Source organism: Microtus pennsylvanicus, chromosome 2 (assembly GCF_037038515.1).
Source record: "Microtus pennsylvanicus isolate mMicPen1 chromosome 2, mMicPen1.hap1, whole genome shotgun sequence".
NCBI classification, from domain to species: domain Eukaryota; kingdom Metazoa; phylum Chordata; class Mammalia; order Rodentia; family Cricetidae; genus Microtus; species Microtus pennsylvanicus.
Window position 1 is genome coordinate 26,767,327 of NC_134580.1, and position 27,030 is coordinate 26,794,356.

At 42.1% G+C, this 27,030-nt stretch overlaps 1 protein-coding gene across 1 annotated transcript; it reads right to left on the minus strand.

The window, feature by feature from the left end:
- Positions 1 to 5,901: 5,901 nt before the first annotated feature.
- LOC142844099 (olfactory receptor 10AD1-like) lies at positions 5,902 to 6,855 on the minus strand. Its single transcript, XM_075962412.1, has one exon. The coding sequence runs from the start codon at positions 6,853 to 6,855 to the stop codon at positions 5,902 to 5,904; it is 954 nt and encodes a 317-aa protein (XP_075818527.1).
- Between the last annotated feature and the right edge of the window lie 20,175 nt (positions 6,856 to 27,030).

Sequence of the window (27,030 nt, forward strand, 5' to 3'; positions counted from 1 at the left end):
CCAAAAGGGTGTTCAGGGAAAGCCTGCCAGAATAAAAAAATGAGAACCTATCTGACAGGGCAGTGACTTAAGCCTCTTGTAACTCTGGCCTCTGCTGGTGGCTTTTTCGTGAATTTGTACTCCAAACATTGGGCACCAAATGTAGCATGAATAGTAAAAACAGAGACAGATATTGGTGTGCAAGCAGAAGATCAAAAAAGCAAAGCAACCAGTCACTGGTTCTTGACTCTACCTTAGACTGAAATGACGATCCTGCCTCCATGAATCCTCAGAATGAGACTGAGCCTGAGAGTTGTCTCCTCCCACCTTATATTCCTCTCTAGTGCTGGGATTAAGGGTGTGTACCATCATCACCTATTCTATGGCTAACTAGATTAAAGGTGTGTGCCACCACTGCCTGGCCTGTATGGCTGACTAGTGTGTCTGCTTTGCACTGATCTTCCAGCAAGCTTTATTTATTAAAACACAAATAATATACCACTATAAACACACTATTAGATGGTGAATGAATCATCAAAGAAATCAAGAAGGAAATTTTAAAAGATTATAGAAATGAATGAAAGCAAAATTATAACATATCAAAACCTATGGCATACAGAAGTCAGTCTTTTTTATTGATTTTTATTGAGCTCTACATTTTTCTCTGCTCCCCTCCCTGCCTCTCCCCTCCCATCTTCAACCCTCCCCCAGGGTCTCCATGTTCCCAATTTACTCAGGAGATCTTGTCTTTTTCTACTTTCTACTTCCCATGTAGATTAGATCTATGTAAGTCTCTCTTAGTGTTCTCATTGTTGTCTAAGTTCTCTGGGACTGTGGTTTGTAGGCTGGTTTTCTTTGCTTTATGTTTAAAAATCACCTATGTGTCAGTATATGTGATAATTGTCTTTGTGTGTCTCAGAAGTCAGTCTTAAGAGGGATATTTATAGGTACATTTACACAGTACAGCTTACATTTTTAAAAAAAGCAACAAAATGAGGATTGACCTTAAAACTTTGGAAAAGCAAGAACAGATGAGGAGCAAAAGCAGTAGATAGGAAGAAATTAAAATCATAACAGAAATGAATGAAATGGGACACAGCAACAAACTACAAAGAATCAGGGCTAGCAAGATGACTCAGTGGTTATATAAACCTGACAACCTGAGTTGATCTCAAACTCACGCAAAGCTATGTGTGGTGATCACACCTATAGTCCCAGCACTTCCATGGCAAGATGGTCTAAACAGAGGTAGGAGATCACCTGGAAGCTTCTGAGACAACTAGTCAAGAATCCAGAGGGTGGTAGAAACAAGCAAACAAAACTCCTGTCGTAATGAAGTGCAGGAAGAGAACAACTCCCAAAAGTTGTCTTCTGACTTCTACATGTGTACCATGTACACACACACTCATATTTACACACGCAGTGTTGCTAGTAATCAATGAAGCAAAGAGTTGGTTCTCTGAAAAGATTAATAAAATATCATGGTCAAATTAACCAAAGAAAGACACAAATTATACAAATTAATACTATGAGAGATGAAAGGGGAAATATTACAACAAATACCAATGAAATTCAGAAAATAAAAATATTTAAAAACCTATATTCCACTAAGCTAGAAATTCTAAAAGAACTAGATGAATTATTAGATGCATATAACAGGTCAAAACTATACCAAGATAAAATAATTTAAACAGATTTATAGCAAGCACTGAACTTGAAGTGGTAATTTAAAAAAAAAAATCTCTGAACTAAAAAGAGCCCGTTATATGTATGTATGTACATATTGCCTGCAGAAGTCATAAGATCTTCAAAGAAGTAATAACACTATGTCTCAAGTTACTGCTTAATATAGAAAATACAGAAAAGGAAGAAATACAAATTTGTTTTTAAGAGAGAGAGAGAGAGAGAGAGAGAGAGAGAGAGAGAGAGAGAGAGAGTGAGAGAGTGTGTGTTTAGGGATGTGCACGTGAGTTCAAGTGTCTGAAGAGACCCAAAAAGTCAGATCCACCTAGAGCTTGAGTTACAGGCAGTTGTGAGCCACCTGATGCAGATGCTGGGAACGGAACTAGGGTCCTTTGCAGCAATAGCACATACTCTTAACTTCTGAGCCATCTTTCCCATCCCAACTCTTTATGAAGCCAGTATTGTGCTGATACTCAAAGCCAATAAATGCACAACAACAACAATAACAAAGAAAAGAAATTCAAGATCAATATTCCTAATGAACATAGATGCAAAAACTCTCAATGAAACACTTGCAAGTCAATTTAGATCACATTAGAAAGGTTATTCATCAGGATCAAGATGCCTTCTTTCTAGAGTTTCAGAGATAAACCAACACAAATGAATCAAATGTCATTCACAGAAATGGATTCCAAGGGGGCTGGAGAGATGGCTCAGTGGTTAAGAGCACTGTCCGCTCTTCTAGAGGTCCTGAGTTCAATTCCCAGCAGCCACATGGTGGCTCACAACCATCTGTAATGAGATCTGGCGCCCTCCTCTGGTGTGTGGGCATACATGGAGGCAGAATGTTGTATACATAATAAATAAATAAATCTTTAAAAAAAAAAGAAATGGATTCCAAGACAGAAATCACATGATCATTTTTGTAGGTGCAGAAAAGGCCTTGGACAGAATCAAGCATCCTTTGTGACAAAAGTCCTGAAAAGGATAGATATGGGGGGAGCACATCTCAACACACTGAGGCTCTAGTGACAAAACTACAGTCAACAGCTGTTTTTGGTACTAGAGAAATGGCTTCCACCAGCGTCCACTAACTGACCCTCAGCTAGGGTAGAAAGAACCTCATGAGCTCCTTCCCCACTCATGCTGGAACGTTTACAGGCTCAACCTTTTGTAGGTAAACAGAGTCACTGTGTGTTCGTGACTTCAACATATCCAGAAGACAGCATTTCCCAGCACTCCTCCGCATCCCCTGACAACTAAGTTCTTTCCATCCGCTTTCTGTGACGTTCCTACAGTGAATCTTATTTGGTCTTTAAGACAATGAGTTTGATGATTACTATTAGAGATGATGTTTGCCAGGTGGTTTTTGTGTAGATTCTCCTTAATACTGTTTTTTTTGGGGGGGGGTTGATTTTTCAAAACAAGGTTTCTCTGTGTGGCCCTGGCTGAACGGGAACTTGCTTTGTAGACCAGGCTGGCAAAAAATTCAGAGATCTTCTGCCTTTGCCTCTTGAGTATTAGGATTAAAGGTGTTCACCACCATGCCTGGCTCAAGAATCCCTTTAATACTTTAACAAAAAATTTCCCCCATCCACGATCTGCTCAGAGTGAATTCCTTAAAAAGTATACATTTTTGGCAGAGTGGATGGTTTTCTTGAAGCTATGGCAGACTTGATGGCATCTTTTTCTTCATTTGTCTGGAAATGTGGTGATGGATAGTAATGCTTTTTCTAATGGTCATTCAATGTTGAAACTCTTTGATGAGCTGCATTTACACCGTAATGTAAGTCTCATCTCTTGTAGCTATTTCTGGACTTCCCTCCTGAAGGGGTGGTGGTGGGGACAGCTCAAAAGACTGAAAAGCCTGAGACACTCACAAGGCTCAGGAAGTCCATGGATTCTAGAAGATTCACAAGGTTCCTCCCCAAGGTTGCTAGGCATGCGCTAAAGGAGAGGAGATCCTCTTCATCTGAGAGTTGGGCCAAGAGTTCACGGGAGGCAGCGGCTTTTGTGAGATTCCTGGTGATGTGTGATCTGACTCTTTGAGCCACACATGTTCCTATCAGTAATCCCAAAACATTAATTGGTTCACTACCTAGAGCTGGGTGGAATAATTTCTTTGGTCTGTTGTTCCTGCCCTCTCTGAGATTAACAGATGTTTGTTCACATTTCCCAAGAAGTCATAAAATATCTGTTAATACAGTAGAGAATAAAATCACTTAGTTTTTTCCTAGGAACCTTGCAACTATGTTGATGAAGAGATTATTTTGGAATTGTCAAGTTTGGTCTCAGTGTCAGGTAGACATCATTTCCAAAGTTCAGTTGTCCCTTTTCTACTGTGTTTGTGTGAGTTAGTTTCCCATCATTATAAGAAAATACCCAGGATCAGGAAAGGTCTGTTTCAGTTAGTTGTTTTGAAGGCTTTGGTTGATGATTGATTAGCTTTGTTTATTTCGGCTCATGGTGAGACAGCAGACTACTGTCAGAGTGTGTGGTAGAAAAAAAAAGTCTTCTTATTTTGTCATCAGAAATTAGAGAGGTTAAGGAAGAGAACAGGATCTCACAAGTCCATTGAAAGCCATGACCCCAATAACTTCAAGAGTTATTATTCAATGGGCCCAATGCTTCATCATCTTTCTATGGCAGTACTGTGGGACTATGCCTGCCTTAGTTTCTCTCGAGTCTCTGGGATCAAATACCTGCTGTCAGTAGCTTAAGGGATGATGGTCTCATGGATTCAGAGGGATTCTAGTTCATCAAAGTGGAAGAAACTATGGTGACAGGAGTGACTCCATCCGTGGCATTGGAAGCAAGGGACAACAGCTGCTCACATGTTACAGACCAGGAAGCAGAGTCCAAGATCTAAACCAGGGCTGCATATCACCTTTACCTCACTGTGGAAAAGCTCCAGGGCCTTTCAAACAGTACCACAAGCTGGGGACCAAGGGGACAAAGCAGGAGCCCATGGGGGAACATCCCAGATAGAAACCACAGCAAAAAATTTAACTTATGGGCCTTTAGGGGCATCTAAGATACTAACAATAGCAATGTTCAAAATCAAACTTTTTTTATTATTGTTTCATAATGTTACAATTATGTGGCTGTCTCTACACTTATAGGAATATTTAAACTACAGATTTAAAGTTGTGCTTATAGATTAATCATGTTCCCCATTTCCTCTTCAATCATGTAACACCTTAAGGGGAAAGGGAAGGGAGCAGAGATATCTGTGACTCTGTGATCAAGGCTGTAGAACCAGGGTAATCAAAGGAGCCAGGAAAACAAATGTACCCACACACTGTCTCTCTATTCTCCATCCTTCCAGCAATTCTCCTTACAAAGGAAGCCACTGTCCAAGGAAGGCAAGGAAGCTCATTGGGGTAATTAGTAAAGGTCCAACTGCCAGGACCCAGTTTAGGAGGAAAATAAGAGTATTAATTAGTACAACACATGGCCAGGATGGTGATAGAAATAGAGGCAGGCATGGTAGCTCGTCCATGTAATTTCACTACTTGGGAAGCTGGGGCAAGAGGATGAAAACAACAATTGTGCAAATGTGTTAGAGGAGCCCTGCTCTGTTGTTGAATGACACTAAGTTCCTTAAAGACTCCCTGACTCTGGGGCCTTTTGTGACACAGATGGAACTCCCAGGTTATGATCAAACTAGTGGACAAGCTGGTGTTTTCAGGCTTTAACTCTAGTTCGAGTCTCCCTCTCCTAAACATTAATCTAGAATTTCATGCATCCTCTTGCTGGTTTTGGCAAGCAATAAAATTCCACTGATTAATCACCCTTTGTTTCCCTCTATAAACTTAAGGAATTTGTGGGCCGCCATGCAGGAATGGTACTCTGCGTACCTCACACAACATTTCCCCAGCCCACTGCCTCCACACCTTGGCTTGCAAAAGCTCTCCAAATCATTTTTTTTTACACTAATTGCTTTATCTTGAGAAGGATGTTTGACTCCTCTTAGTTAGTGACATATCCCCTATTGCATTGCATTTGCCCCTCCAATCACAAAACACATTACCAAGAGAAATCAAAGAGGCTCAGTCTATGCTGGAATAAACTCAAGTCATAAGCCTTAGACATCAGGAAAAAATGACTTCAGGGTCTGAGTCTGGTGCCAAGGACAGCATGAATGTTCTTTCACAGAGTCCTCAGCATTGAGCAGAAAAGCTGGAAAAGGGATAAGTTTCTATTTACAGTAGGTTGAACGCCTCCAGGGAATTCAGGCTAGAAAGACTCTGCCTGAGCCAGGTTGCTTCTCCCAAGGGCTCTCCCCATGGCCCCCTTCATTTCCTTGTTGCGGAAGCTGTAGATGATGGGGTTGCACATGGGGGTGATGATGGTGTAGAGGAGGGAGAAAGGCTTGTCTTTGTCAGGCCCATGCGTACTGCGGGGATTCATGTAAGAGAACATGGCTGAAGTGTAGAAAAAGATGACCACAGTCAGGTGGGAGGCACAAGTGGAGAATGTCTTCCCCCTACCCGAGGAAGAGGATCTGCTGAGGATGGAGGCCAGGATGCGGGCGTAGGAGGTGACAATGAGCACCATGGGGCTGAGAAGTACCACAATCGCATCGAGAAAGATCACCTTCAGGCTGAACTTGGGGTCCCCACAGGAGAGAGTAATCACTATGGGGGCCTCGCAGAAGAAGTTTTCTATGTGGTTTTCTCTGCAGAATGGACCTCGAAAAGTCATATAATCGAGAAGGATGCCATTGATCATCCCAAAGATCCAGGAAGTCAGCACCAGCCTAACACACATCTGCCGACTTATAATCTGGGCATAGTTCAGTGGGTGACAGATGGCAACATAACGATCATAGGCCATAAAAGCCAAAAGGATGCACTCAGCCACACCCACACCAAAGACCAGATACATCTGAGTCAAACAGGAGGCAAAAGAGACCGTGTGGTTATTGGTCACCAGATGGATCAACATCTGTGGGATGGTGGTGGTGATGAAACAGATGTCCAGGAACGACAGGTGTCCAAGGAAGAAGTACATGGGGCTGTTGAGTCTGGGGTCAGTCCAGGTGATGAAGATGATGAGGCCATTCATGGCCATGGCGAGGCTGTAGAGAGCCAGGAAGAGGATGAAGAGCAATGCCCGTGTGGAAGGGGGACTCTGCTCAAAGCCCACGAGGATGAACTCTGAGACTGTGCTGCTGTTCTGTAGGACCATCCCTTGGAGTCTGTTTGGAGAGGAAAGGGCAGGTGAGTGAACAGTGTATAAAAGTGATCTTCTGGGGCTGGAGAGATGGCTCAGTGGTTAAGAGCACTGACTGCTCTTCCAGGGGTCCTGAGTTCAATTCCCAGCAACCACATGGTGGTTTATAGCCATCTGTAATGAGATCTGGTGCCTTCTTCTGACCTGCAAGCATACGTACAGACAGAACACTGTATACATAATAATAAATAAATAAAAATAAATCTTAAAAGAGTGATCTGCTTTGATTTTCTGTTTCTGTGAAAAGGTACTGACTAAAAGCAACTGAAGAAGAAAGGTTTATTTTGGCTATAGGTTATATGTAGTCCATCATTAAGGGAAGCCAAGACAGGAATTCAAGGTAGACAAGAGCTGAAGTAGAGACCCCGGAAGAACACTGCTTACTGCTTTTCTATCCTTGGCTTTGTACCTTTGTTCGACTGCCTTCTTTATACAGTCCAGGAGCTCCCAAACATGGTACTGTCCATGGGTTGGGCCCTCCTGCATCAAGCAACAGTTAGGACAACGCCCCCCCACCAGGTTTGCCCACAGGACAAGCTGATGGAAGCAATTCCTCAACTGAGACTCCTTCTTCCCAGGCGTGTTTAGGTTTGTTTCAAATTGACACAGATAAGCCAGCATAAGAAACTGTTTGGATAACCTACTCCCATAACTATAGACTAGGGGGAAATGAAGAAAAAAGATAGCAAGTTTAATTACGCTAAATTCTATTAAAGGCACAGAAAATGTAGGCTACAGATATGAACATCAACCAAGGGCTGTATGTAGGACTTTTGTGTCTACTAGATTGGTCCTGAAATACTATCGTCTGCCTCTCCTACCCCTCCATATGTATATATATATATATATATATATATATATATATATATATATATATATATATGTGTGTGTGTGTGTGTGTGTGTGTGTGTGTGTGTGTGTGTGTGTGTGTGTGTATGCTTCCCTTCACCCCCCAGATTATCATCCACTAATCTCTGGTTTTCTGTTCACTCTCAGAACTAACTTGCCCAACTAACTCCCTGACTGATAATTTCATAGTTTTCTGGACTGTTGAAGTGATCTTAAATAGGTGGGTTTCTGTTTAGAGGCAAACAGGATGGAGCAGCATCTAGAACTGCATAACAAACCATTGGATGGCACTTTGATATGAAGACGTAGGCAGAATCAGAGAGCTCTCTATGTGTGAGTGTTCCCCACCAAGAAGAGAGAATTTACTTTTCCTATGTAACCTAATTGAGCGCACTGGGCAAAACACAGCAAAACAACCAGGCAACAGTGTTTTGTAAAATCCTAGGATCAGTTTAAAAACAGGGAGGAAATGGGCATTTTATTAACATAAATCACTAAAATTTTTTGAGAGAAAGTTGAAGTTGTACTAATATCCCAGGTGAAATTCATCACTGCTGAATGTTGAAGGCAGTTTTAAATGCTAGCTACATGTTATGGTCTCCTAGAGAATTTAAAAACACCCCTATGCCAAGGCTGTTTACCAGACCATTAGGAGGACCTTGGACTTTCCACACGGCAGGGAACCCTGACTGCTCTTTGGACTGGAGAGGGAGGGGGAGAGGAGTGGGGGGAGGAGGAGAAGAGTGGGAGGAGGGGGAGGGAAATGGGAGGCTGGGAGGAGGCGGGAATTTCTTTTTTTTTCTTTCAATAAAAAAAAAACAGTAGGCATGGGAGGCATTCAGACATCCATGCATTAAAATTTGAATTAACAATAATAATCATAGATGGTAGATAGATAGATGATAGATAGATTATATGTATGTATGTATGTATATATATATATAGATAGATAGATAGATAGATAGATAGATAGATAGATAGATAGATAGATAGATGGATGGATGGAGGGAGAGAGAGAGAGAGAGAGAGAGAGGTGTAATCCGATATGCTGTTTTGATATATGTTTATATTAGTTTGTATTATGGGATGAATTAAAATAATAACATATCCATTACCCCCCCCACACACACAAATAAATAATTTTAAATGTTCTGCAGGTGATTTTAATGTGCAGTCAAGTCTGAGAATCACAAAAATAGGTAAAGATGACAAAAACTAAGGACCTAATAGCTCAGGCTTCTGGCAATTCCACAGGTAATTCTTTTCCATCCTGTAGCAAGTTTCACGTTTCCCAAGGCTAGTGAAATTTGTGAAAATGTAAATTAGAAAATCTTTAATATCTTCATAAATCAATCAAGCTATTAAGAACAAGACCTTTGAGAGTACATGAAAGATAACTATAACCAAGAAAATGTACTAGCAATGGTGAAATGGACAAAATGAATCATTATGGAAAAGAATTTAGTACTACTTTCAAAGAGGGGCACACAGTCAAGTGGTGTTCACTGCTGGAATCTGGGTGCCTTCTAGTAGGGATGCAACTCCATGGCTCACTGTACTAACATATGAAAAGTTAAATCCTTTAATTACATAGGTGTTTAGGGGCATTTGATAAAATTAGACATTATTTAGACATTAATTCCCACCTTAAACAATTTCACAACATTATCTGATTCTACATTAAAATAATTGTAAAACAAATGGTGCTGCATATTCCATGCTCTGTATGAACATCTCAATTCCTTCAAACTTTGCGATCATCTCCTTGTTGTTGTTTTGTTTGTTCATTGAGACAGGATTTCTCTGTAGCATTAGAGCCTGTACTGGATATCTAGCTCTTGTAAACCAGGCTGACCTTGAACTCACAGAGATCCACCTGCCTCTGCCCCCCCCCCCCCCCCCGAGTGCTGGGATTAAAGGCGTGCGCCACCACCGCCCAGCTAAGCTTTGCAATTATCTTATGTGGTAACTATTCTTTCTTTCATCCATGCTTTATAGAAAGGATCAATGTTTCCCCCAAAGTCAGATAGTAAGTAGTGAAGCTCAAATTCAAACCTGGAGACCCTGAATCTGGAAGTTTCCTTGACAATGACATCCTCACATTACTTATGGGCTTTGAATATTCTACAAGTACTAGCCCCAAACTCAAGAATAATGAATTAAAGCAGTGTTGTGGTGGCATAGTCGTACCAGAAGGCTTTCAGAAGGGACATCTTCTTTATAATATGAATTTTATGGTATAGATGATCCAGAATGATATATTTCTAGCTACTAATATAGCACTGTTGCTTGTGACACATGAGGTCACCATTGGGTGCTCTTCCCACCACATAAGATACAAAGACTGCGTGCAGAAGGCTCAGGAGACGGCTCAGTGTGTAGAGCACTTGCTGCACAAGTGTGAAGAAGGACCTGGGTTTGAATGTCTAGAGACCATGTGAAGCTGGCTGTGGTTATAATCCCAGGGCTCTTACAGTACTTTGTGAATAGAGGCAGGTGAATCCTTGGGATGCTATGCCTTTGCAGACAGTGCAAAGAGACCCTGCTCCAAACAAGATGAAAGATGAGAGCCAACACCTGAGATTGTCCTCTCACTTCCCCAAAAGTTGCCACAACATGTACAGACCTCCTCCTGTACAACTATATTAAACACACATGTAAACACACATCACACACACACATTGCACATACAAACTGAAAGCATAGTTAACAGTAAAATGTAGTGACCAAATTAGGAAGTAATGGTTTTTGAAAATTTACTATATTTGTTTTGAAGTATAATTTATTTAGTTGTAAGTCAAATTATCTGTTACTAATGACTATGTTTGATGACCAGGGTTCAGAATTCTTGGAAATCTAATATTTAGATCCTTAGAGCTGGTACATCTGGCTCCAGGATACCACCACAATAAAGATGAACGAAAGCCATTCTGCAAGTGCTTTCCTGTGAGGAAAGGGCATTTCTCCCCTGCTGCTGTGGTCTGCCTCAGTCTACACCAGGGATGCCAGAACTTCTCTCCCCAAAATAGGCAATAATTCTGACCCAGTTCTGACACTGGTTCCCTAGGCTATGGCACGTTGAAAATGGGACTCTAGGAAGGACTCATTCCTTTCCTCACTGTGTTGCTGTGACTAAGATGGTTGGGCACAGAGTCACTGCAGCAGGTACGAGAGAGGACACCATGACATCAGAAGCTGAACCACCCTGGGAGAACAGCTGATGTTGGATCCACTCTGGAAGAAATGCTTGTTAACATAGTCCAATCTGGTAGGGCATCTTCTCAATGGAGGCTCCCTCTCCCAGATGACTCTAGCTTGTGTCAAGTCAACATAAAACTAGCCAGCACAGCCTAATATTGTTTAGCTAAGTGGACATAGTATCAAATTGTTTTCCAAATTCATCTTGCTACTCAAAGATTAGTGCAGCTCTCAGATCTCATCGGAGAATTTCCTTTGTGCAGAGAGTGGTTAGCACAGACAGTCACAACTGGCCAGAATGCAGAGACTAGGCATCCACGGGGGGGGGGGGGTCAGACACAAATGGGACATCTATATCTCATCCCTCCTCAAGGCTCTGGAAGCTGTTGGAAGAGAGAGCTTAATGATTGTAAGAACCAGAGTTCCAGGGAAGACTGGGGAGAACTGGTGTTGTCTGGACACAACGGGACCTGCTGCGTTCACAACTCCACAGCAACTGTGGTTGTCTGCGTGTAACCTGCGCGATATCAAGTCTATATACATATTAGAGTACTACTCAGCAGTAAAAAACAATGACTTCTTGAATTTTGCATGCAAATGGACGGAAATAGAAAATACTATCCTGAGTGAGGTAAGCCAGACCCAAAAAGAGGAACATGGGATGTACTCACTCATATTTGGTTTCTAGCCATAAATAAAGAACATTGAGCCTATAATTCGGGATCCTAGAGAAGCTAAATAAGAAGGTGAACCCAAAGAAAGACATAGAGTCATCCTCCTGGAGATTAACTTTCATCGGGCGATGAAAGCAGACAGAGACAGAGACCCAAATCGGAACACCGGACTGAAATCCCAAGGTCCAAATCAGGAACAGAAGGAGAGAGAGCACGAGCAAGGAACTCAGGACGGCAAGGGGTGCACCCACATACTGAGACATTGGGGATGATCTATCCGGAACTCAACAAGGCCAGCTGGACTGGGTCTGAAAAAACCTGGGATAAAACTGGACTCGCTGAACGTAGTGGACAATTAGGACTGCTGAGAAGTCAAGAACAATGAAACTGGGTTTTGATCCTACTGCACGTACTGGCTTTGTGGGAACCTAGGCAGTTTGGATGCTCACCTTACTAGACCTGGAAGGAGGTGGGAGGTCCTTGGACTTCCCACAAGGCAGGGAACCCGGACTGCTCTTCGGGCTGATGAGGGAGGGGGACTTGAGTAGGGGAGGGGGAGGGCTATGGGAGGTGGTGGAGGGGAGGAGGCAGAAATCTTAAATAAATAAATAAATATTCCTAGAAAAAAATTTTACTCAAATAAATTAAGTATTAGGTAAGAATCTTTATACACAAAATTGTATGTCCCAGCATTATTTGTAGAGAAAAATTTAGAAACTATCACATGGGAACTGTTACTTAGAAAAATGAACAAAATATTATGTAGTTATTAAAACTTTATTTATGAACCCATGATAAATATATAATTAAAGTGAAACAAAAAGCAAAACATATATCAGTGTGTTTGGAATATCATGGCTACATTTAATTTAAAAGAATTTTTTTTGCCTCCTTTAAAAGATTGCTTATAAATGATGGAGCTATGAGAGGGCTGTTTATTTCATTTTTGTGTGTGTGACAGGGTCTTGCTAAGTGGCTTGGGATAGCCCTGAACTTGCCACTTCTTGCACACCCTCTCCCCTGGGTGCTGGAATTGCAAGCATGCAGCACTATGCCAGTGAAGACCCATTTTTAAAAGCTCTTCTCTCTTTCCTTCCTTCCTCCTTCCCTTCCTCCCTCCTTTCCTTCCTTTCTTTTTTTGAAACTCAGAATTCTTAGCATATTAATATGCATTTAATGTAGACAAGATGTTATGTAATGACTCATGTTAAACTCATGGCATAACTAACCAAAAATGCATCAAGCAGAACTACTCCTAGGCATACAAACTTCAGATAACCATAAATGACACAATTTATTTAAACACTAAAACAAAAAGAAGTAGATGTCTGGACAGTTGCAAAAAAAAAATTAGGAAACTCTGTGAGTTGAAGCATTGTAAATCATCGCATATAAAATAGTGCGGATTTGATTACCAGGAATTCTAGGTGACCCGCCATTGTGAAAAAGAATCACTGGACCTGCAGGGGGCCTGTGGGATTCTTTGTCCCCCTTTAAGTCATGTTGGAATCAACATTAAAGTAATTGTTAGGATTTCTGACTATGTCTCGGCTACAACTTTTCTGGTGCTGTTCATTTTGTTCTGCCCCAGCAAGACTGAGATATTTGTTTAACCCTTTCTTTACTATGATTTAGACAAATCCAACAAGTTTCTTAAATATAATTTTGACAGGGACAAAGCCCTGTCTGGGTCTAGATAATAGGCTCTAGGGCAGAGTCCAGTGCTATTATTCTGCTAAATGGACATAGTAATAAACTTTCCCCCATGTTCTTTTCTTTATACCAACAGACCACACCAGGGAGGCCTTTTCAGTAGATGGTGACTTACACAGAGCCCCGCCATTGATTATCGAGCAGAGAATAAGAGATTGTGGCATGCTTAGCTCGAAACGGGCCATCTGTATCACACCCCTTCCTCCAAAGACTCAGAAATCATGGTGACAGGTGGCAGAAATTGTTAAAGCCAGATGTAGTGGACATCTGTAATAAAACAGTATTTACAGGACATGACAACGCTATCCCATATGTGACCTGACAGGGCCCCTGGCTGCATGCACAAAACCAACTCAGCCAAATTTGTCTATAAATAAAACAAACAAACCCAATCATAACTTCCTCCTGAGAATTACCCTTCCAGGCTATTTAAATAATGTGAGATTTATGCTTAATCCTTTCTTTACTATGACTTAGACAAACAGACAGCATAAAGAGAATTCCTAAGACATAATCAAATTCACAAAACCCTATGAGGTACAGAGAAACAAGAGGAAAATGTGTCCAGTTAATACACACATAGAATTAGCCTCTATATATAAAGGGTTTGGCTATTTATATAAAAGAGGCTTGGAAGAAATCATAAAGGGTTTTGACATTGATAATAGCAAGGGTGAAATTAGACTGGCTCTTTTCTGTGATCTCAACATGACCATGGTTTGCGTGAGTTGTAGTACCATTTGTGCTAACTTGAAAGTGTGTGCTGATTGTGGAGACAACCGCTTAAGATGGGAGTTCAGGTCATCATATCCGAAAGCCTTTGAAAGAACTGAGCAGTTACACATTCAACGACAGGGACAGAATTAGGGAGTGCAAGATACATTTTTTGAGACTCAATATTTATGAAAATAATAGATGGGTATTGAAGAAATGTTCCTCGGAGCTCAGAGTTTGAACTTAGATAAACCGAGTATCTCTTACCTGAAATGTTTGATACCAGAAGTGTTTTGAATTTCACATTTTCATATCTGTAAACTATGAAATCTTGAGTATGACTCCCAAGTCCAAAAGCAAAATTCACATATATTTATGTATGCACTTAGCTTAAAAGTAATTTAATATAGCGTTTTAAATTATTCTGTCCACTTTGAGCCCCCATAAAGCAAAGGGTTGTCTAAGTCACTCATGACAATTTCTCTGAGAAGTTTTGAAGGGGCTGGTTGAAGGGGCTGGGTCGTCTCTCCCCTTGAGGTTACTGAATAAATTGGGATCTGTACCTGAGTTTTGAGGCAACTGGTTTCATGAGGACAAGTGAGTGATATTGACCCTCTTTAAATTTGGACTTTGAGCGTTTTGTATCTTGTGTGTTCAGACTGTGGATGCCCAAAACATGCTTACTTCTCAGTTTTGCTGCTTGCTAAGAGCACCCTGCTAAGACCACTTTCCTGTGTGGGTTGCTGTAAGAGGAACTGATAAGAAAATACTAAACTCATCCTAAGTGATGACCAGTGGTTATCCAGTAACGTCCACTGCTTCAGCTTCACCATGTCCCTCTCCTTTCCTTCTCTGAACTATTTGTGTCAGAAGAGATCTTTCAGGATTTTGATCTCAATAGTCTGTTTAAAGACCAGTGTTCTAGGTCAAAAAATTCTTAGATAGCTGTGAGGTTGCTTGTAGTTCTTTGTCAAAAGGGGTTCTCAGTTTGAGAGTGAGTAAAGTGGGGGTGCACATGAGGTGTTGGAGGAAGGAAGGGGAGGGGAGAAGTGATATAATTATTTTTTTTAACTAAAACAAATTTAATAAAAAAGGGAAAAACCCTTGTCATTTCCCTAACTACCATTCTCTTTCTTTTTAACTCTGTATTCCATAGATCTTAAAGAAAATAGAAAGGCTGAATCTTTGTATTATGTGTCTCATTGTAATATATTCATAAACCTCTGTGAGATGCTCTAACATTTTTTCTCAAATCAGCAAGAGAGGGAAATGCACAGACAACCAGAAAATCTATTCACTCAGGGAAATGGATTGATAAGAAAGCACTAATGGAAAAACAGGGAGAGGAATAAATTATGAGGCAGATAAAAGGGGAGAGAGGCAGGCGAGTGAAAACAGATGATAAAATCGAATACAGAAATTAGTGAGAATATTAGGAAAAGGGGAAACAAGAATAGATTGAAAAAGCGTAACCATTGCAACATTGGTTTCTACCAGAGTCCACAGTTTGCATTCATTTCTACATAAGGTCTTCACAAGCAAGGTCTGGGAGTGGTTTGAAAAGGTTTCTTGCATATGACTGGGGAATGAAGCCTGGGAAACAGTACATGCACTGACTTGTCAAGCAGCTTCAGGGTAGAAGAAGCAAAAACTAACGTTTGAGTATCCTCAAATGTCTCTCCCACTGAGCTACTTAATAATAAAGTATTTAAACAGATAGAGGTAAGAACAACACCCTTTCTGCTACTGCTGCAGAAAGATGATGGGAAAATGGTGAAATGTCAAGATGATGAGGGACATAGGAGGCAGGAAGAGCTAGAATAATAGAAATAAAGACTCTAGAAAAAATGAGCAGTCAGATAGGAAACAGGCTAAGATGTCTGCATAAGCATAATGGGACTTTTTGATAGTTTGATACAGAGTTAGCTTCCTGACCCACCCCAGCTCTCCGACTCTGAGAAGACAGGTCTTTTCATGTTTTTTCCCACATAGACAGGTCAATTCAAAGGAAGATTCATCCTAACAGTGGCACACAGACACCAGAGCCAGGCCAGGTGAGTAGACAGAGCACCAGGTGGCAACACAAAGGGGAGGCACAGAGAAGAAAGAATCTTAGCAGACAGAGTTGGGATAGCAGAGATAGAAGGTCAATAGGAGAAACAGCAGGTGCAGAGATTTTGGAGTCAAGCTCTGTCACCTCTCCTTTGTGGCCTTTATGTGCGGAGTACAGGTATGACCCTGTGGTTAGGAAGTGCTAATCTCTAGGATACACAGATGCAGTGTCAGCTTTTACACGGAACGGAACATTTACTAACCTGTGCCGTGCGCTGAGACACATACTGAAGACGTCATTGGTTGTGCTGATCTTACGTGCAGAGCAAAGGTGCAATGAGTTCTGTTGCAAACTCACTGGATATTTATAGGCTCATGAGCTGCAGTAATCTCTCTCTCTCTCTCTCTCTCTCTCTCTCTCTCTCTCTCTCTCTCTCACACACACACACACACACACACACACACACACACACACACACACACACAGGCAGGTAGTAGGGCAGCCAATCGGCTTTCAGCATCAAGGAAGAAGGAACTGCTTTTCACTGTGCACCAAATGGGAATCTGATCATAATGGACAAGTAATCTGCTCTTGGAGTGTGTCTTAATTGGTTGGCATTCAGGAGCCAGCTACATTACTGTACTCCTAGAATCCCAGGGGGAGTTGCTCACTGACAAAATGCCCTGGAATTTCTGCTTGAGAGGTTTTTTTTTGGGGGGGGGAGGCTTGCTTCTTTATTTTTTATTCTCAAAGAATTTCATCCATGTATAGAATGAAATATCACCATGTCCTACCTCCATTTCATCTCCCCTCTAACATGGCCTCTCTCAACTTCACGCCTTCTTTTGTTTTGATAACCCACTAAGTTCGGCTGGTGCTGTCCATATGTACATGTGGTCATCCCATGGAGCATGGAAAACCTACCAGTGGCCACACCCTCACAGCAAAAGAACTGTAGCACAACACCTGCTCTACGCACTATGGTATGGTTCATGAATCAGGCAAGGGGCTGGAGATTATTTTCTATATAATTAGACCAAGGTTCTTGACTGGCCTGGGTGGGGCACAAATATGATGGAAAAAAGGAGAGCAACTAACCACATGCAAATCCCATAGGAAATCCAACTGCTCTTGTTCCACATGAATGATATTAAATGCTGGTACTAGCTACAAGATAGTCACAGCAGCTGTCTGGCTGATGGCAATTCTGGCTGCCAGCAGAGCAGGTCTTAGCAATGACAATAGCCTCCTGCCTCTGTCTCCTTCCTACTAGCATGCACCACCACAACTGGCCGGGTTGGCTCCACCAGGCTAGGTACCGGCTGGGCTAGGGCAATGTGCCTCCCGCTGCCGCTGGCAGCTGGGGCAGCAAGCGGGCTCAGGGACCTTTGGCGGCTACTGTGCAGATCCCCCGGGTCCTGAAAACTGGCCACTTGCACCACAAACTCTTGGGTGCACAGAGCTGGGGACTGCCACTGCCTCCCTGCCGGGCTGCTGCCTTCTCCTGCAGACGTGCAGACGGGGAGCCTGGCAGGGTCTGGGTGGCTCCGATTGCTGATGCTCCTGGCACTGCTGCCTTATGCTGTCCCCCTCGGCTCCACAACCTCTAGTAAACAATCATTTAGGGAATTTGAGTGTCGTTCTCTCTAAACTACTTCCTACTGTTAGTTGGGTGAAGTAATTTTTGGGGGGTATTCACAGAAACCTTTGGGGGTGGTCTTGGTCCATCAAACCACATTAGCCTCTGTGGAAACAAAAGCAGAACCTCTTTTCCAAAGCAACAAATCCTTATACCCAAATTTTAAAGTCAAGATACCTTTCTTAGCAGTCTTCAGAATCAAATGTCTCTCGGTCTAGATTCTCTGTGCACATTCCATCGTTTCAAGGCCTTCAATTCACCCTCCAGCCTCTTCTTTATTACTTTCCTGATGTCCCTCAGAGAGAATCTCTAGTTCCTGATCTCAGCCTCCTCTGGTGCCTGTACCACATGGAACTGCTACCAGGCAAGAGTCTGGGGATGAAAAAAACACATACACATACCCATCTTCAATTCATCCTCACCACTCCTGAGGGCAATCTCTCAGGGATCCCTTGTTCCTGATCTTGCTGGGGGCCTCCATTTGTAATGCAATGCCTGCTCTACATGCCATGTGCTATGGTATGGTTCATGAATTTGGCAAGAGACTGGAGGTTGAAACACACACAGAGAGACATGGACAGACATGGGTAATGTCAAGAGTGCTCACAGAAAATTCAGGGTCTGGGGGTCCACAGCCCCCAACAAGAACTCTCCCTGTCTCTGCAACAATCAACTGCCAGTAGATGCTTGGCATGGAATGAGGACTGGAGAGCACCTTCTATATCTCTGATGTCGCACAGACAACCATGTCTCCTGTGAGTTACAGTAACTGCTTTGAGTGAAGAGCCATGCTATGACTGGAGGACAGGATTATTCACATAGCTCCTCTCCATCCCTCAGCTCTTACTTTCTTTCTAACCTCCTCTTCCTCAGTGTTCCTTAAGTCTTGGATGGCTGATAAAGGTGTTACATTTAGGGACAAACATTCACAACCTCTTATTCTTAGCACTGTGACTGGTTATTTCTATCTGTGTTGACTGCAATAAACAAGCTTCTTTGAGAAAGGCTAAAATCATCCCAAGTCTTTGGGTATAAACCATAAATATATAGAAGACAATTTGACAATTTGGCCATTTGGCAAAATGACTATAGCGTTTTCTACCCAATGGCCCATGTCCTCCCCAGCCATGGACTTTTGACCAAGATTATAGCACTAGATATGAAATACTCTCTTTTGGGGTGGTCCTCAAATGCATGTGGAAATCAGTTAGTTATTCCATAACAATCATGCCACATTCTATCAGTGGTGACATATTGCTTGATAGGTCAGTATTGTAGTATGTAGGGTACACCTGTGGGTAAGACCACTTGTGTCTGCCAACTGTCAGCTCAGCACCTTCTGGCAGCATGAGATCTGGATGGCAGATCTTGGTTGATTTTTCTGTCATACTCCAAAAGAGTGTGGTTTTTTCATCAACAGAATCTAACTATGTAGTTATGGTGTGTAACGAAGAGAAATGACAAGAGCCTGTGTTGCTTTAGAGGATTTCTGACCTTAGGGAGAGGCAGTGTTAGACTTCCTTCTGTATTCATTGTATCCTATGGATTTGGTAGCTTGTGTTTCATTTTCATTCAATTCTGCACTGAATCCAAACTTCTAGGAACTTTTAAATTTCCTCTTTAGTTTCTTCAGTGACCCATTCATTGCTCAACAGTTATTTAATTTCCATGGATTTGTGTTTCCTATGGTTTCCTTTTCTGTTGACATCTAGCCTCATTCGATCTTGGTCATAAAATTCTTTAATTTTTCCTGTATTTATTGAGAATTGCTTTGTGTCCCATTGTGTTATATATTTGGGGGAAAAATCCCATGGGTTATTGAAGATAAGTTGTATCCTGTGTTGTTTGGACTGGGGATTCTGTAGATGCCTATTTAATCCATTTGATTTCTGATGTAATTTTTTTTATTGAGAAAAGGAAAAAAAGTATCCACCTCCTCCCAGCCTCCCATTTCCCTCCCCCTCCTCCCACCCTTCTCCCTCTCCCCCCACTCCTCTCCCCCGTCCTCTCCAGTCCATAGAGCAGTCAGGGTTGCCTGCCCTGTGGAAAGTCCAAGGTCTGCACCCCTCTGTCTATGTCTAGGAAGGTGAACATCCAAACTGGTTAGGCTCCCACAAAGCCAGAACATGAAGTAGGGTCAAAACCCTGTGCCAAGATCCTTGGCTTCTCATCAGTCCTTATTGTACGCCATGTTCAGAGAGTCCGGTTTTATCCCATGCTTTCTCAGTCACAGTCCAGCTGGCCTTGGTGAGCTCCCAATAGATCAGCCCCATTGTCTCAGTGGGTGGGTGCACCCCTCGTGGTCCCGACTTCTTTGCTCATGTTCTCCCTCCTTCTGCTCCTCATTGGGACCTTGGGAGCTCAGTCCAGTGCTCCAGTGTGGGTCTCTGTCTCTATCTCCATCCATCACCAGATGAAGGTTCTATGGTGACATGCAAGATATTAGTCAGTATTGCTATAGGATAGGGTCATTTCAGGTTCCCTATTCTCAGCTGCCCAAGGGACTAACTGGGGACATAACCTCCTTCTCTCTGATGACTATTGCTGTGCCAAGTTGACATAAATCTATCCAGCACAACTGATCCTTTGTCAAATGGATACACAAACACATCACTGTTAAGCTACAACTTGTCCTTTCTTGTTCATCCTCAAGATCACACATTAATAAAGACATCACAATATAAAATATTTTACAAACTTAAAAAGTGCCACAAGCTTAAAAATTCTAACACTTTAAAACTGTCTCTTTCAAAAAAAAATAACCAGTCTCTTTTAAATCCTGTTTTTGTAAAACTCCAAAATATCTCTCTCTGTCTCTCTCTCTCTCTCTCTCTCTCTCTCAAGTTAAAGCTTCTCAACTGTGGGCTTCTGTAAAACAAAAAATAAATTAGGTATTTCCTTTCTTCAAGAGGATAGAACCAGGGCACAGTCACAATCAGAACTAAGCAAAACCAAACTCCAACAGTGTCAATAACTCAATGTCCAGTAGCTGGGACTCACTCACGATCTTCGGGGTTCTTACACAAGGCTTGGGGCATTTCTCCATCTCTGCCCTCCGCAGCACACACAGCTTGTTTCCTAGGCTCAGGCAGATTCCACTGCCCACTGTTGCTATCCTTGGTGGTCATCCCACGGTACTGACATCTCCAAAATGCTGGGGACTTCTGCTGCAACTGGACTGCACTTTCACTTATAGCCTGTCTTGGGCTCTCCTCATGGCGCCAAGCCTCAACTTCTTTGTAATGACCTCTACAGTCCCTTCAACTTCCACTGAAGCTTCACCTTCACCAATGGCCTCTCCTGGCCTCTCTCCGTGCTAGATTTCAGCTGCCCTCCAGGACCCTTCAGGCTCTCAAAGCCAGCACCACAAGGGTGACTCTTACACTACCAAGTTCAGCTGCCAGCACAAGGTACAACCGTGGTCACCTCTGGAACACTGCTTCTGTGTGCTTGCAGGAAACACTTCCCAGAAGATTTCACCTCAGTGATGCTGGTCTCTTCTCAAACACCACTAATTTCTCCGCTCATGCTGGCCAGTATCAATTGCCTCAGTAATGCAAAGGTTTCCCTTCAATATTGCTGGTTTCTTGTTAATCATAGCCAACGAACGGTTCAGTTCCAGCTGACAAGAATGGCCCTGATAGAGTCTTTAAACTTCCTCTGAAACTTCACTAGCCAGGCCTCCACCCTCTGCTCTGCCCTCCACATTATCTTCCAGTCTCCTATGAAACATCCCACTGAGCTCTCAACATTCAATGTCTTTTCCAGCCCAAAATTCCAAAGTTCTTCCATAGTTCTCTCCAAAACAACATTATCCGGTCTTTCACAACAATACCCCATTATCCTTGTACCAACTTCTGTCATAGTTATAGTTATTATTGCTGTGATTAAACACATGACCAAAGCAACCTGGGGAGGAAACGGTTTATTTGGCTTACACTCCATTGTCACAGTTCATCAGCAAAGGAATTCAGGGCAGGAACTTGGAGGCAAGAGCTGATGCAAAGGCCATGGAGGAGTGCTGCTTACTGGCTTGCTCCCCATGGCTTGCTCAGCCTGCTCTCTTACAGAACCTAGGACCACCAGCTCAGGGTTGGTCCCCTCCACTGTGGGTGACTCTCCCAGACCCTCCCACACCAGTCACTACAGGTATACCTTACAGGAGTGCCTACAGCCCAGTTTTAGGGAGGCATTTTCTCAGTTGAGGATCCCTTCCTCTGAAGACTCTGGCTTGTGTCAAGTTGATATAAAACTAGCCAGAACAATTCATGTTAGAAAATGTATCATTTTATTTGATTGGTTATCCGATTCAGTCTGTTACACACTTATTCTGCTGTTGAGGCTTTCCATAGAGCTTTTTATTAGACTCTGCATCTTTTCATTTACTCTTTCATTTTCATTTCGGCTTTCTTCAGTGTTTCTCTTTATTGAATTTAATTTCCATGTCTTGAGTTACCGTCCTTATTTTAGTCATGTGTGTTTTGTTGGACTTTAGTTTATTCATGCCTTCTCTTTTATTCGGGTGTTTATCTTTGTTCCCTTTGAATTCATTGAACTCACTGACCATGTTTATAATTGTTTTTTTAAAATTGTGTATCATGAATTTCATTTAAGTTGTTCTTCCTAGTGTCTGTTACTACCGTATTGGTCATTTGGGTGGGATATATTTTCTTTTTTTCTTTACCATTCATACTCTTGTGATGGGACTTGGGCATCTGGAGTTAGAGTATCTTGAACCCATATATTTGGCCCATCAGTTCTTTGTTTGAAACAGGTTTCTCTGTGTAACGCTGACTATCCTGGAACTCAGTCTGTAGATCAGGCTCACAGAGCTGCCTCTGCCTCCCAATTGCTGGGACTAAAGGCTTGTACCACTGCCTCCTGGTTTATCTAGTCTATTTGGATGGAATCCAAAAGTAGGGTGTCAGGCTAGACAGCCTGAAGAGTTTAGAAGAGATGGAGCTGAGGGGCTTGGGTCTCTTACTGGGTCCAAGTCTGCAGTGATTACAAGAAGCCACTAAATGGAGTGGCTGGGGCATGTGAGTCCAGGGCCAGGAGGGTTGAGGCCAGTCTGATGTTGGGGCATGTTCTTTTACTAGATCCAGTCTGAAGCTACAGTAATTACATGGAACAATTGGTGTGTAGGGGTCCAGAGGTTGAGAGAACAAGGAACTGATGTGGGGGGGTGGAAAGGTCTCTTACTCCTCTTCCCAGACCCACATCTGTAGCAACAGCGCTGTTGGAACAGCATAAAGACGAAAAAGGAACCAAATTGCCAAGATTTTTCTCTTATGACAAAGGTAAAAATTATAGAACCAGTTTCTCAGCATTTTATGATCCACAGTGAATTCATAGATCTGAAATTGATCACTAGCGAAAGTAAAAAAAAGCCAGATAACAGCTGTATTTTTTCTGGTGTCAGCAGTCCATGCCAATCATAAAACAGTTCTAGGGGACGCAAGCCCAGTGTGAACCTGATCAGTCTATAGATCTAACCACTATTTGTGTAAAACACAAGGGACAGAAGAACTTGTGGGTAATGTCACATATATGCAGTCAGCAAGAACAAGAATTTGAAGCCAGGCGATGGTGGCGCACGCCTTTAATCCCAGCACTTGGGAGGCAGAGGCAGGCGGATCTCTGTGAGTTCGAGACCAGCCTGGTCTACAGAGCTAGTTCCAGGACAGGCTCCAAAGCCACAGAGAAACCCTGTCTTGAAAAACCAAAAAAAAAAAAAAAAAAAAAAGAACAAGAATTTGAAAAATTGTCCAAACTGCCAACTTCCTTAACAAAACTCAGGAAGAAGGGTTGGTACAGCTTGAATATGTAGTGTCCCATGTTGGATTTTATGTTGAAACCTTAGCCACAAACAAGTATTATCATTTAGGATACACACCTCTGGATGCACTGATGAAGGAGGGTCTTTATTGAGCTAACTCAGGTAGGAAGACCCTCACAAATGTGGCCAGCATCATTCCATGGAGTAGGGTCCTGAACTGGATAAAAGAGAGAAAACAGACAGAGTGCCAGCATTCATTTCTGTTTCCTGAGTGTGGACACAGTGGAGTCAGTGGTCTTGCCTTCCCTGCCATGATGAACTGAATCCCTCCAGAGTATAAGCCAAAATAAGTCCTTTCTGCCTTAAATTGCTGTTATCAGGCATTTGATCATAAATTGCTTTCATTGGGTATTTAATGAGAAAAATAACTTACAAATCATTCTTTACTTAGTCTGTCCACTTAAAAAAGAGAAAGAATTTTGAGATCAATTAAGTTTAGATTATCACAAGCCAAATAGTTTGGTTTGTTGTAAAATATCTCAAATATTTTCTATGCCAAATGTATGCTATTGATAGAAAATAAAACAGTTCCACAATTCATCTTGTGATTTAATCCTTTTCTTAGGCAATCCTTAACATTTTGCCAACATGGGAGTTTTGGAATTGTTGCTCCAGTATTAACAGGGACAAACTTCTGGTTGGGGCCTGGGAGGATGGCTGGCTCAGTTAGTGTGGTGGTTTGAATGAGTTTGGCCCCCAGAGGCTATGTTTAGATCCTCAATCCCCAGCTGGTGGAACTGTTTAGGAAAAGAACAACTACGTGATGATTGGCCATGGAGACAGGACTCTGGGAAAGCTTGGAAGAATTAAGGTGAGCTGTGAGGTGGTTACATTGACCAAGTCAGCTGTTAGCTCTCTGGCTGATTGTTGCTTAATTAAAAAATATGAAGATATGTTTCTGTGAAGGTCACAATTAGCAACTCCAGAGAAGCAAACACTTCTATCAGACCTCTGCTCTGCCCTAGCCCTGTCCCCAGATGCACCCTCTCGCATCAGTGATGGGTATTCTTCCAGATCTTTGCATGCGTTTGAGCCCATGTGCAGGATAGAAGGGAAGCTTTGTCCTGCAGGCATTCTTTTATGTCACTAATGCGATTCAGTCTATTATTCTGCACACACACACTGTTCACCTCACGGTCTGTCTCAGGGACAGACTTTGCCATCGCTCTTTTGTTTTTATGCGATTCACTGAACAATCTTTCCTATGAATGGGTAATTTATTCAGTTATTAGCAGCATGTCAGTGGGTCTCAACATTTTGCTGTCATAACCAGTGCTGAGTGCAATCTTGTGAGTTTTATATATTTGTGCTGTTATTTTATGATGGGTATTCTGGGTAGAATTCTGCATTGAAGGGCATGCTCATTAAAACAAATTAGATACTGTCAAATTGTCAATATGTGAGACTGCTTCCTATAATTATTGTCAGTTTCACTGTATTTTCCAAAATAGCCTCTCATTGTGTTAATTTGCATATCTTTAATTACTTGTGGCTAAGAATCTTTTCACGTGCTTGCTTGTTTCTTATATATTTTCATTCAATTTTCTGTCTTATTTCTGCAGCCGTTTTTATTGGGTAAAGCTTTTCTTCTTACTTAAAGGCATTAATTGTCTCAATCATAAGCAAGTTATTGTAAATATTCTCCCACGTAAATAACTAGCCTATTTGATCATCGTGTCTTTTGTCATACAGAGGGTTTCATTTTGACATAATCGATGCATTGTCCTAAGCTACGGATTTGCACTTTGTGACTTTTGAAGGTTCATGGATCATGGCTAGATTTTTCTCTAATACTTCAGCTGAGTGTATTCTACATTAGGTGCCTCCTCTCACGTTCCTTCTTTTGTTTTCAGTGTCTGTGCAGTGGGAGGGATTAAATGGAGGTCCTTGTATGTGCTAAGCCTATATATTCCACCACTAAGTTCCCTCGCTTCTACATCTGGTTCTTTAATAAGCTTAGACTTTGCCTTTAAGATGGTAGAAATTTTACTTTCTTTCTTAATGGGATAGCTAATTGCCCTGATGTTGTTTACCAATTAACCTTATTCAGCCTGTTTTCATATAGAACCCTGGACCACAATGGGCTGTACCCTCCCCCATCACTCACTAACTGAGAAAATGCCCTACAGGTTTGCTTACAGCCCATCTTATAGAGGCATTTTCTTAATTGAGGCTCCCCCCAATAAATAGCTAGCATCAAGCTGACACATAGCTATCCAATACAACCTTGAACAGAGACTAGCCATCCCCTTCTCTGTGATGTACATAATAAACATACTGAGATTCTGTGTTACTGGGCAGTTGGTGCAGCTCCATCAGAGAGTGTGTGGCCCACATGAGCATCTGGGAGGAGACTGCGGTTGCTAGGCTTGACCTTGCAGACACTGTCACCATTTGCACTCAGGCCAGAAGAAAGTTTTGCCATTTCGGAGCCTGACCCATTTGGGGAAAGGCTTTGCCAACTCGCCAGGTCCTAGGCTTTGGTTTTTGATACAGACACATTCGTTCGGGCCTTCACTTACTTCCTACACTGGGGTGGGGAAATTAGTTTCAAATACTTTGTTTTTTGTTTTAAGTCATTTTCTTGTGATATGAGACACAAAAATTTGCAAGTATTTAATGTACATACCTTGAAAGGTTTGGAGATTGATGTATTTCTACTAAACTATCAGCACAATACATCTGTTGTTGTTAATAAGAAACATGTCTGTTGTTTCTTATTAACTTTTATTTTTATGTTCTGATTCTGTTTCATTGTAGTCACATATGGGATTTAATTGGTTTCTGCTTGAGGAAATTGCTGTTATTTTCTGTCTAGCACATTTTCTGAGACTATGAATCTCTTAGCTACTTTTCGATTGCTGTGAAGAGATGTTATGATCAAGAAACGTTTAAAAGGAAAAGTATGTTGGGATTCATGGTTCTAGAGAGTTAGTGTCTGTGACCATCATGGAGTGGGAATATGGCAGTAAGATGCAGGCATGGCACTAGAGTAGTAGCCAGAGCCCATTTCGATTCACAGGTGTGAGGCAGAGAGGGCTAACTGGGAATGGCCTGGGCTTTCAAAACCTCAGTGCCTACCTCCAGTGGCTCACCTGCTCCAACAAGGCTATACCACCTAATCCTATCCAAACAATTCCACCCACTGGGGACCAAGTACGTTGTGTAGCTTTATGTCAACTCGACATAAGCTAAAGTCATCTGAGAGGAGGGAACCTCAACTAGGAAAATGTCTCCTTAAGACTGGGCTGTAGGCAAGCCTGTAGGACATTTTCTTAATTAACGATTGCTGGGAGAGGGCCCGTCCCATTGTGGGTAGCTCCATTCCTGGTTTGGTGGTCCTAGTTCTAAATGAATGCTAACTAAGAAAGCCATGTTGAACTAGCCAGTAAGCAGCACTCTATGGCTTCCGCATCAGCTCCTGCCTGCAGGTTCCTGTCCTGTGTGGGTT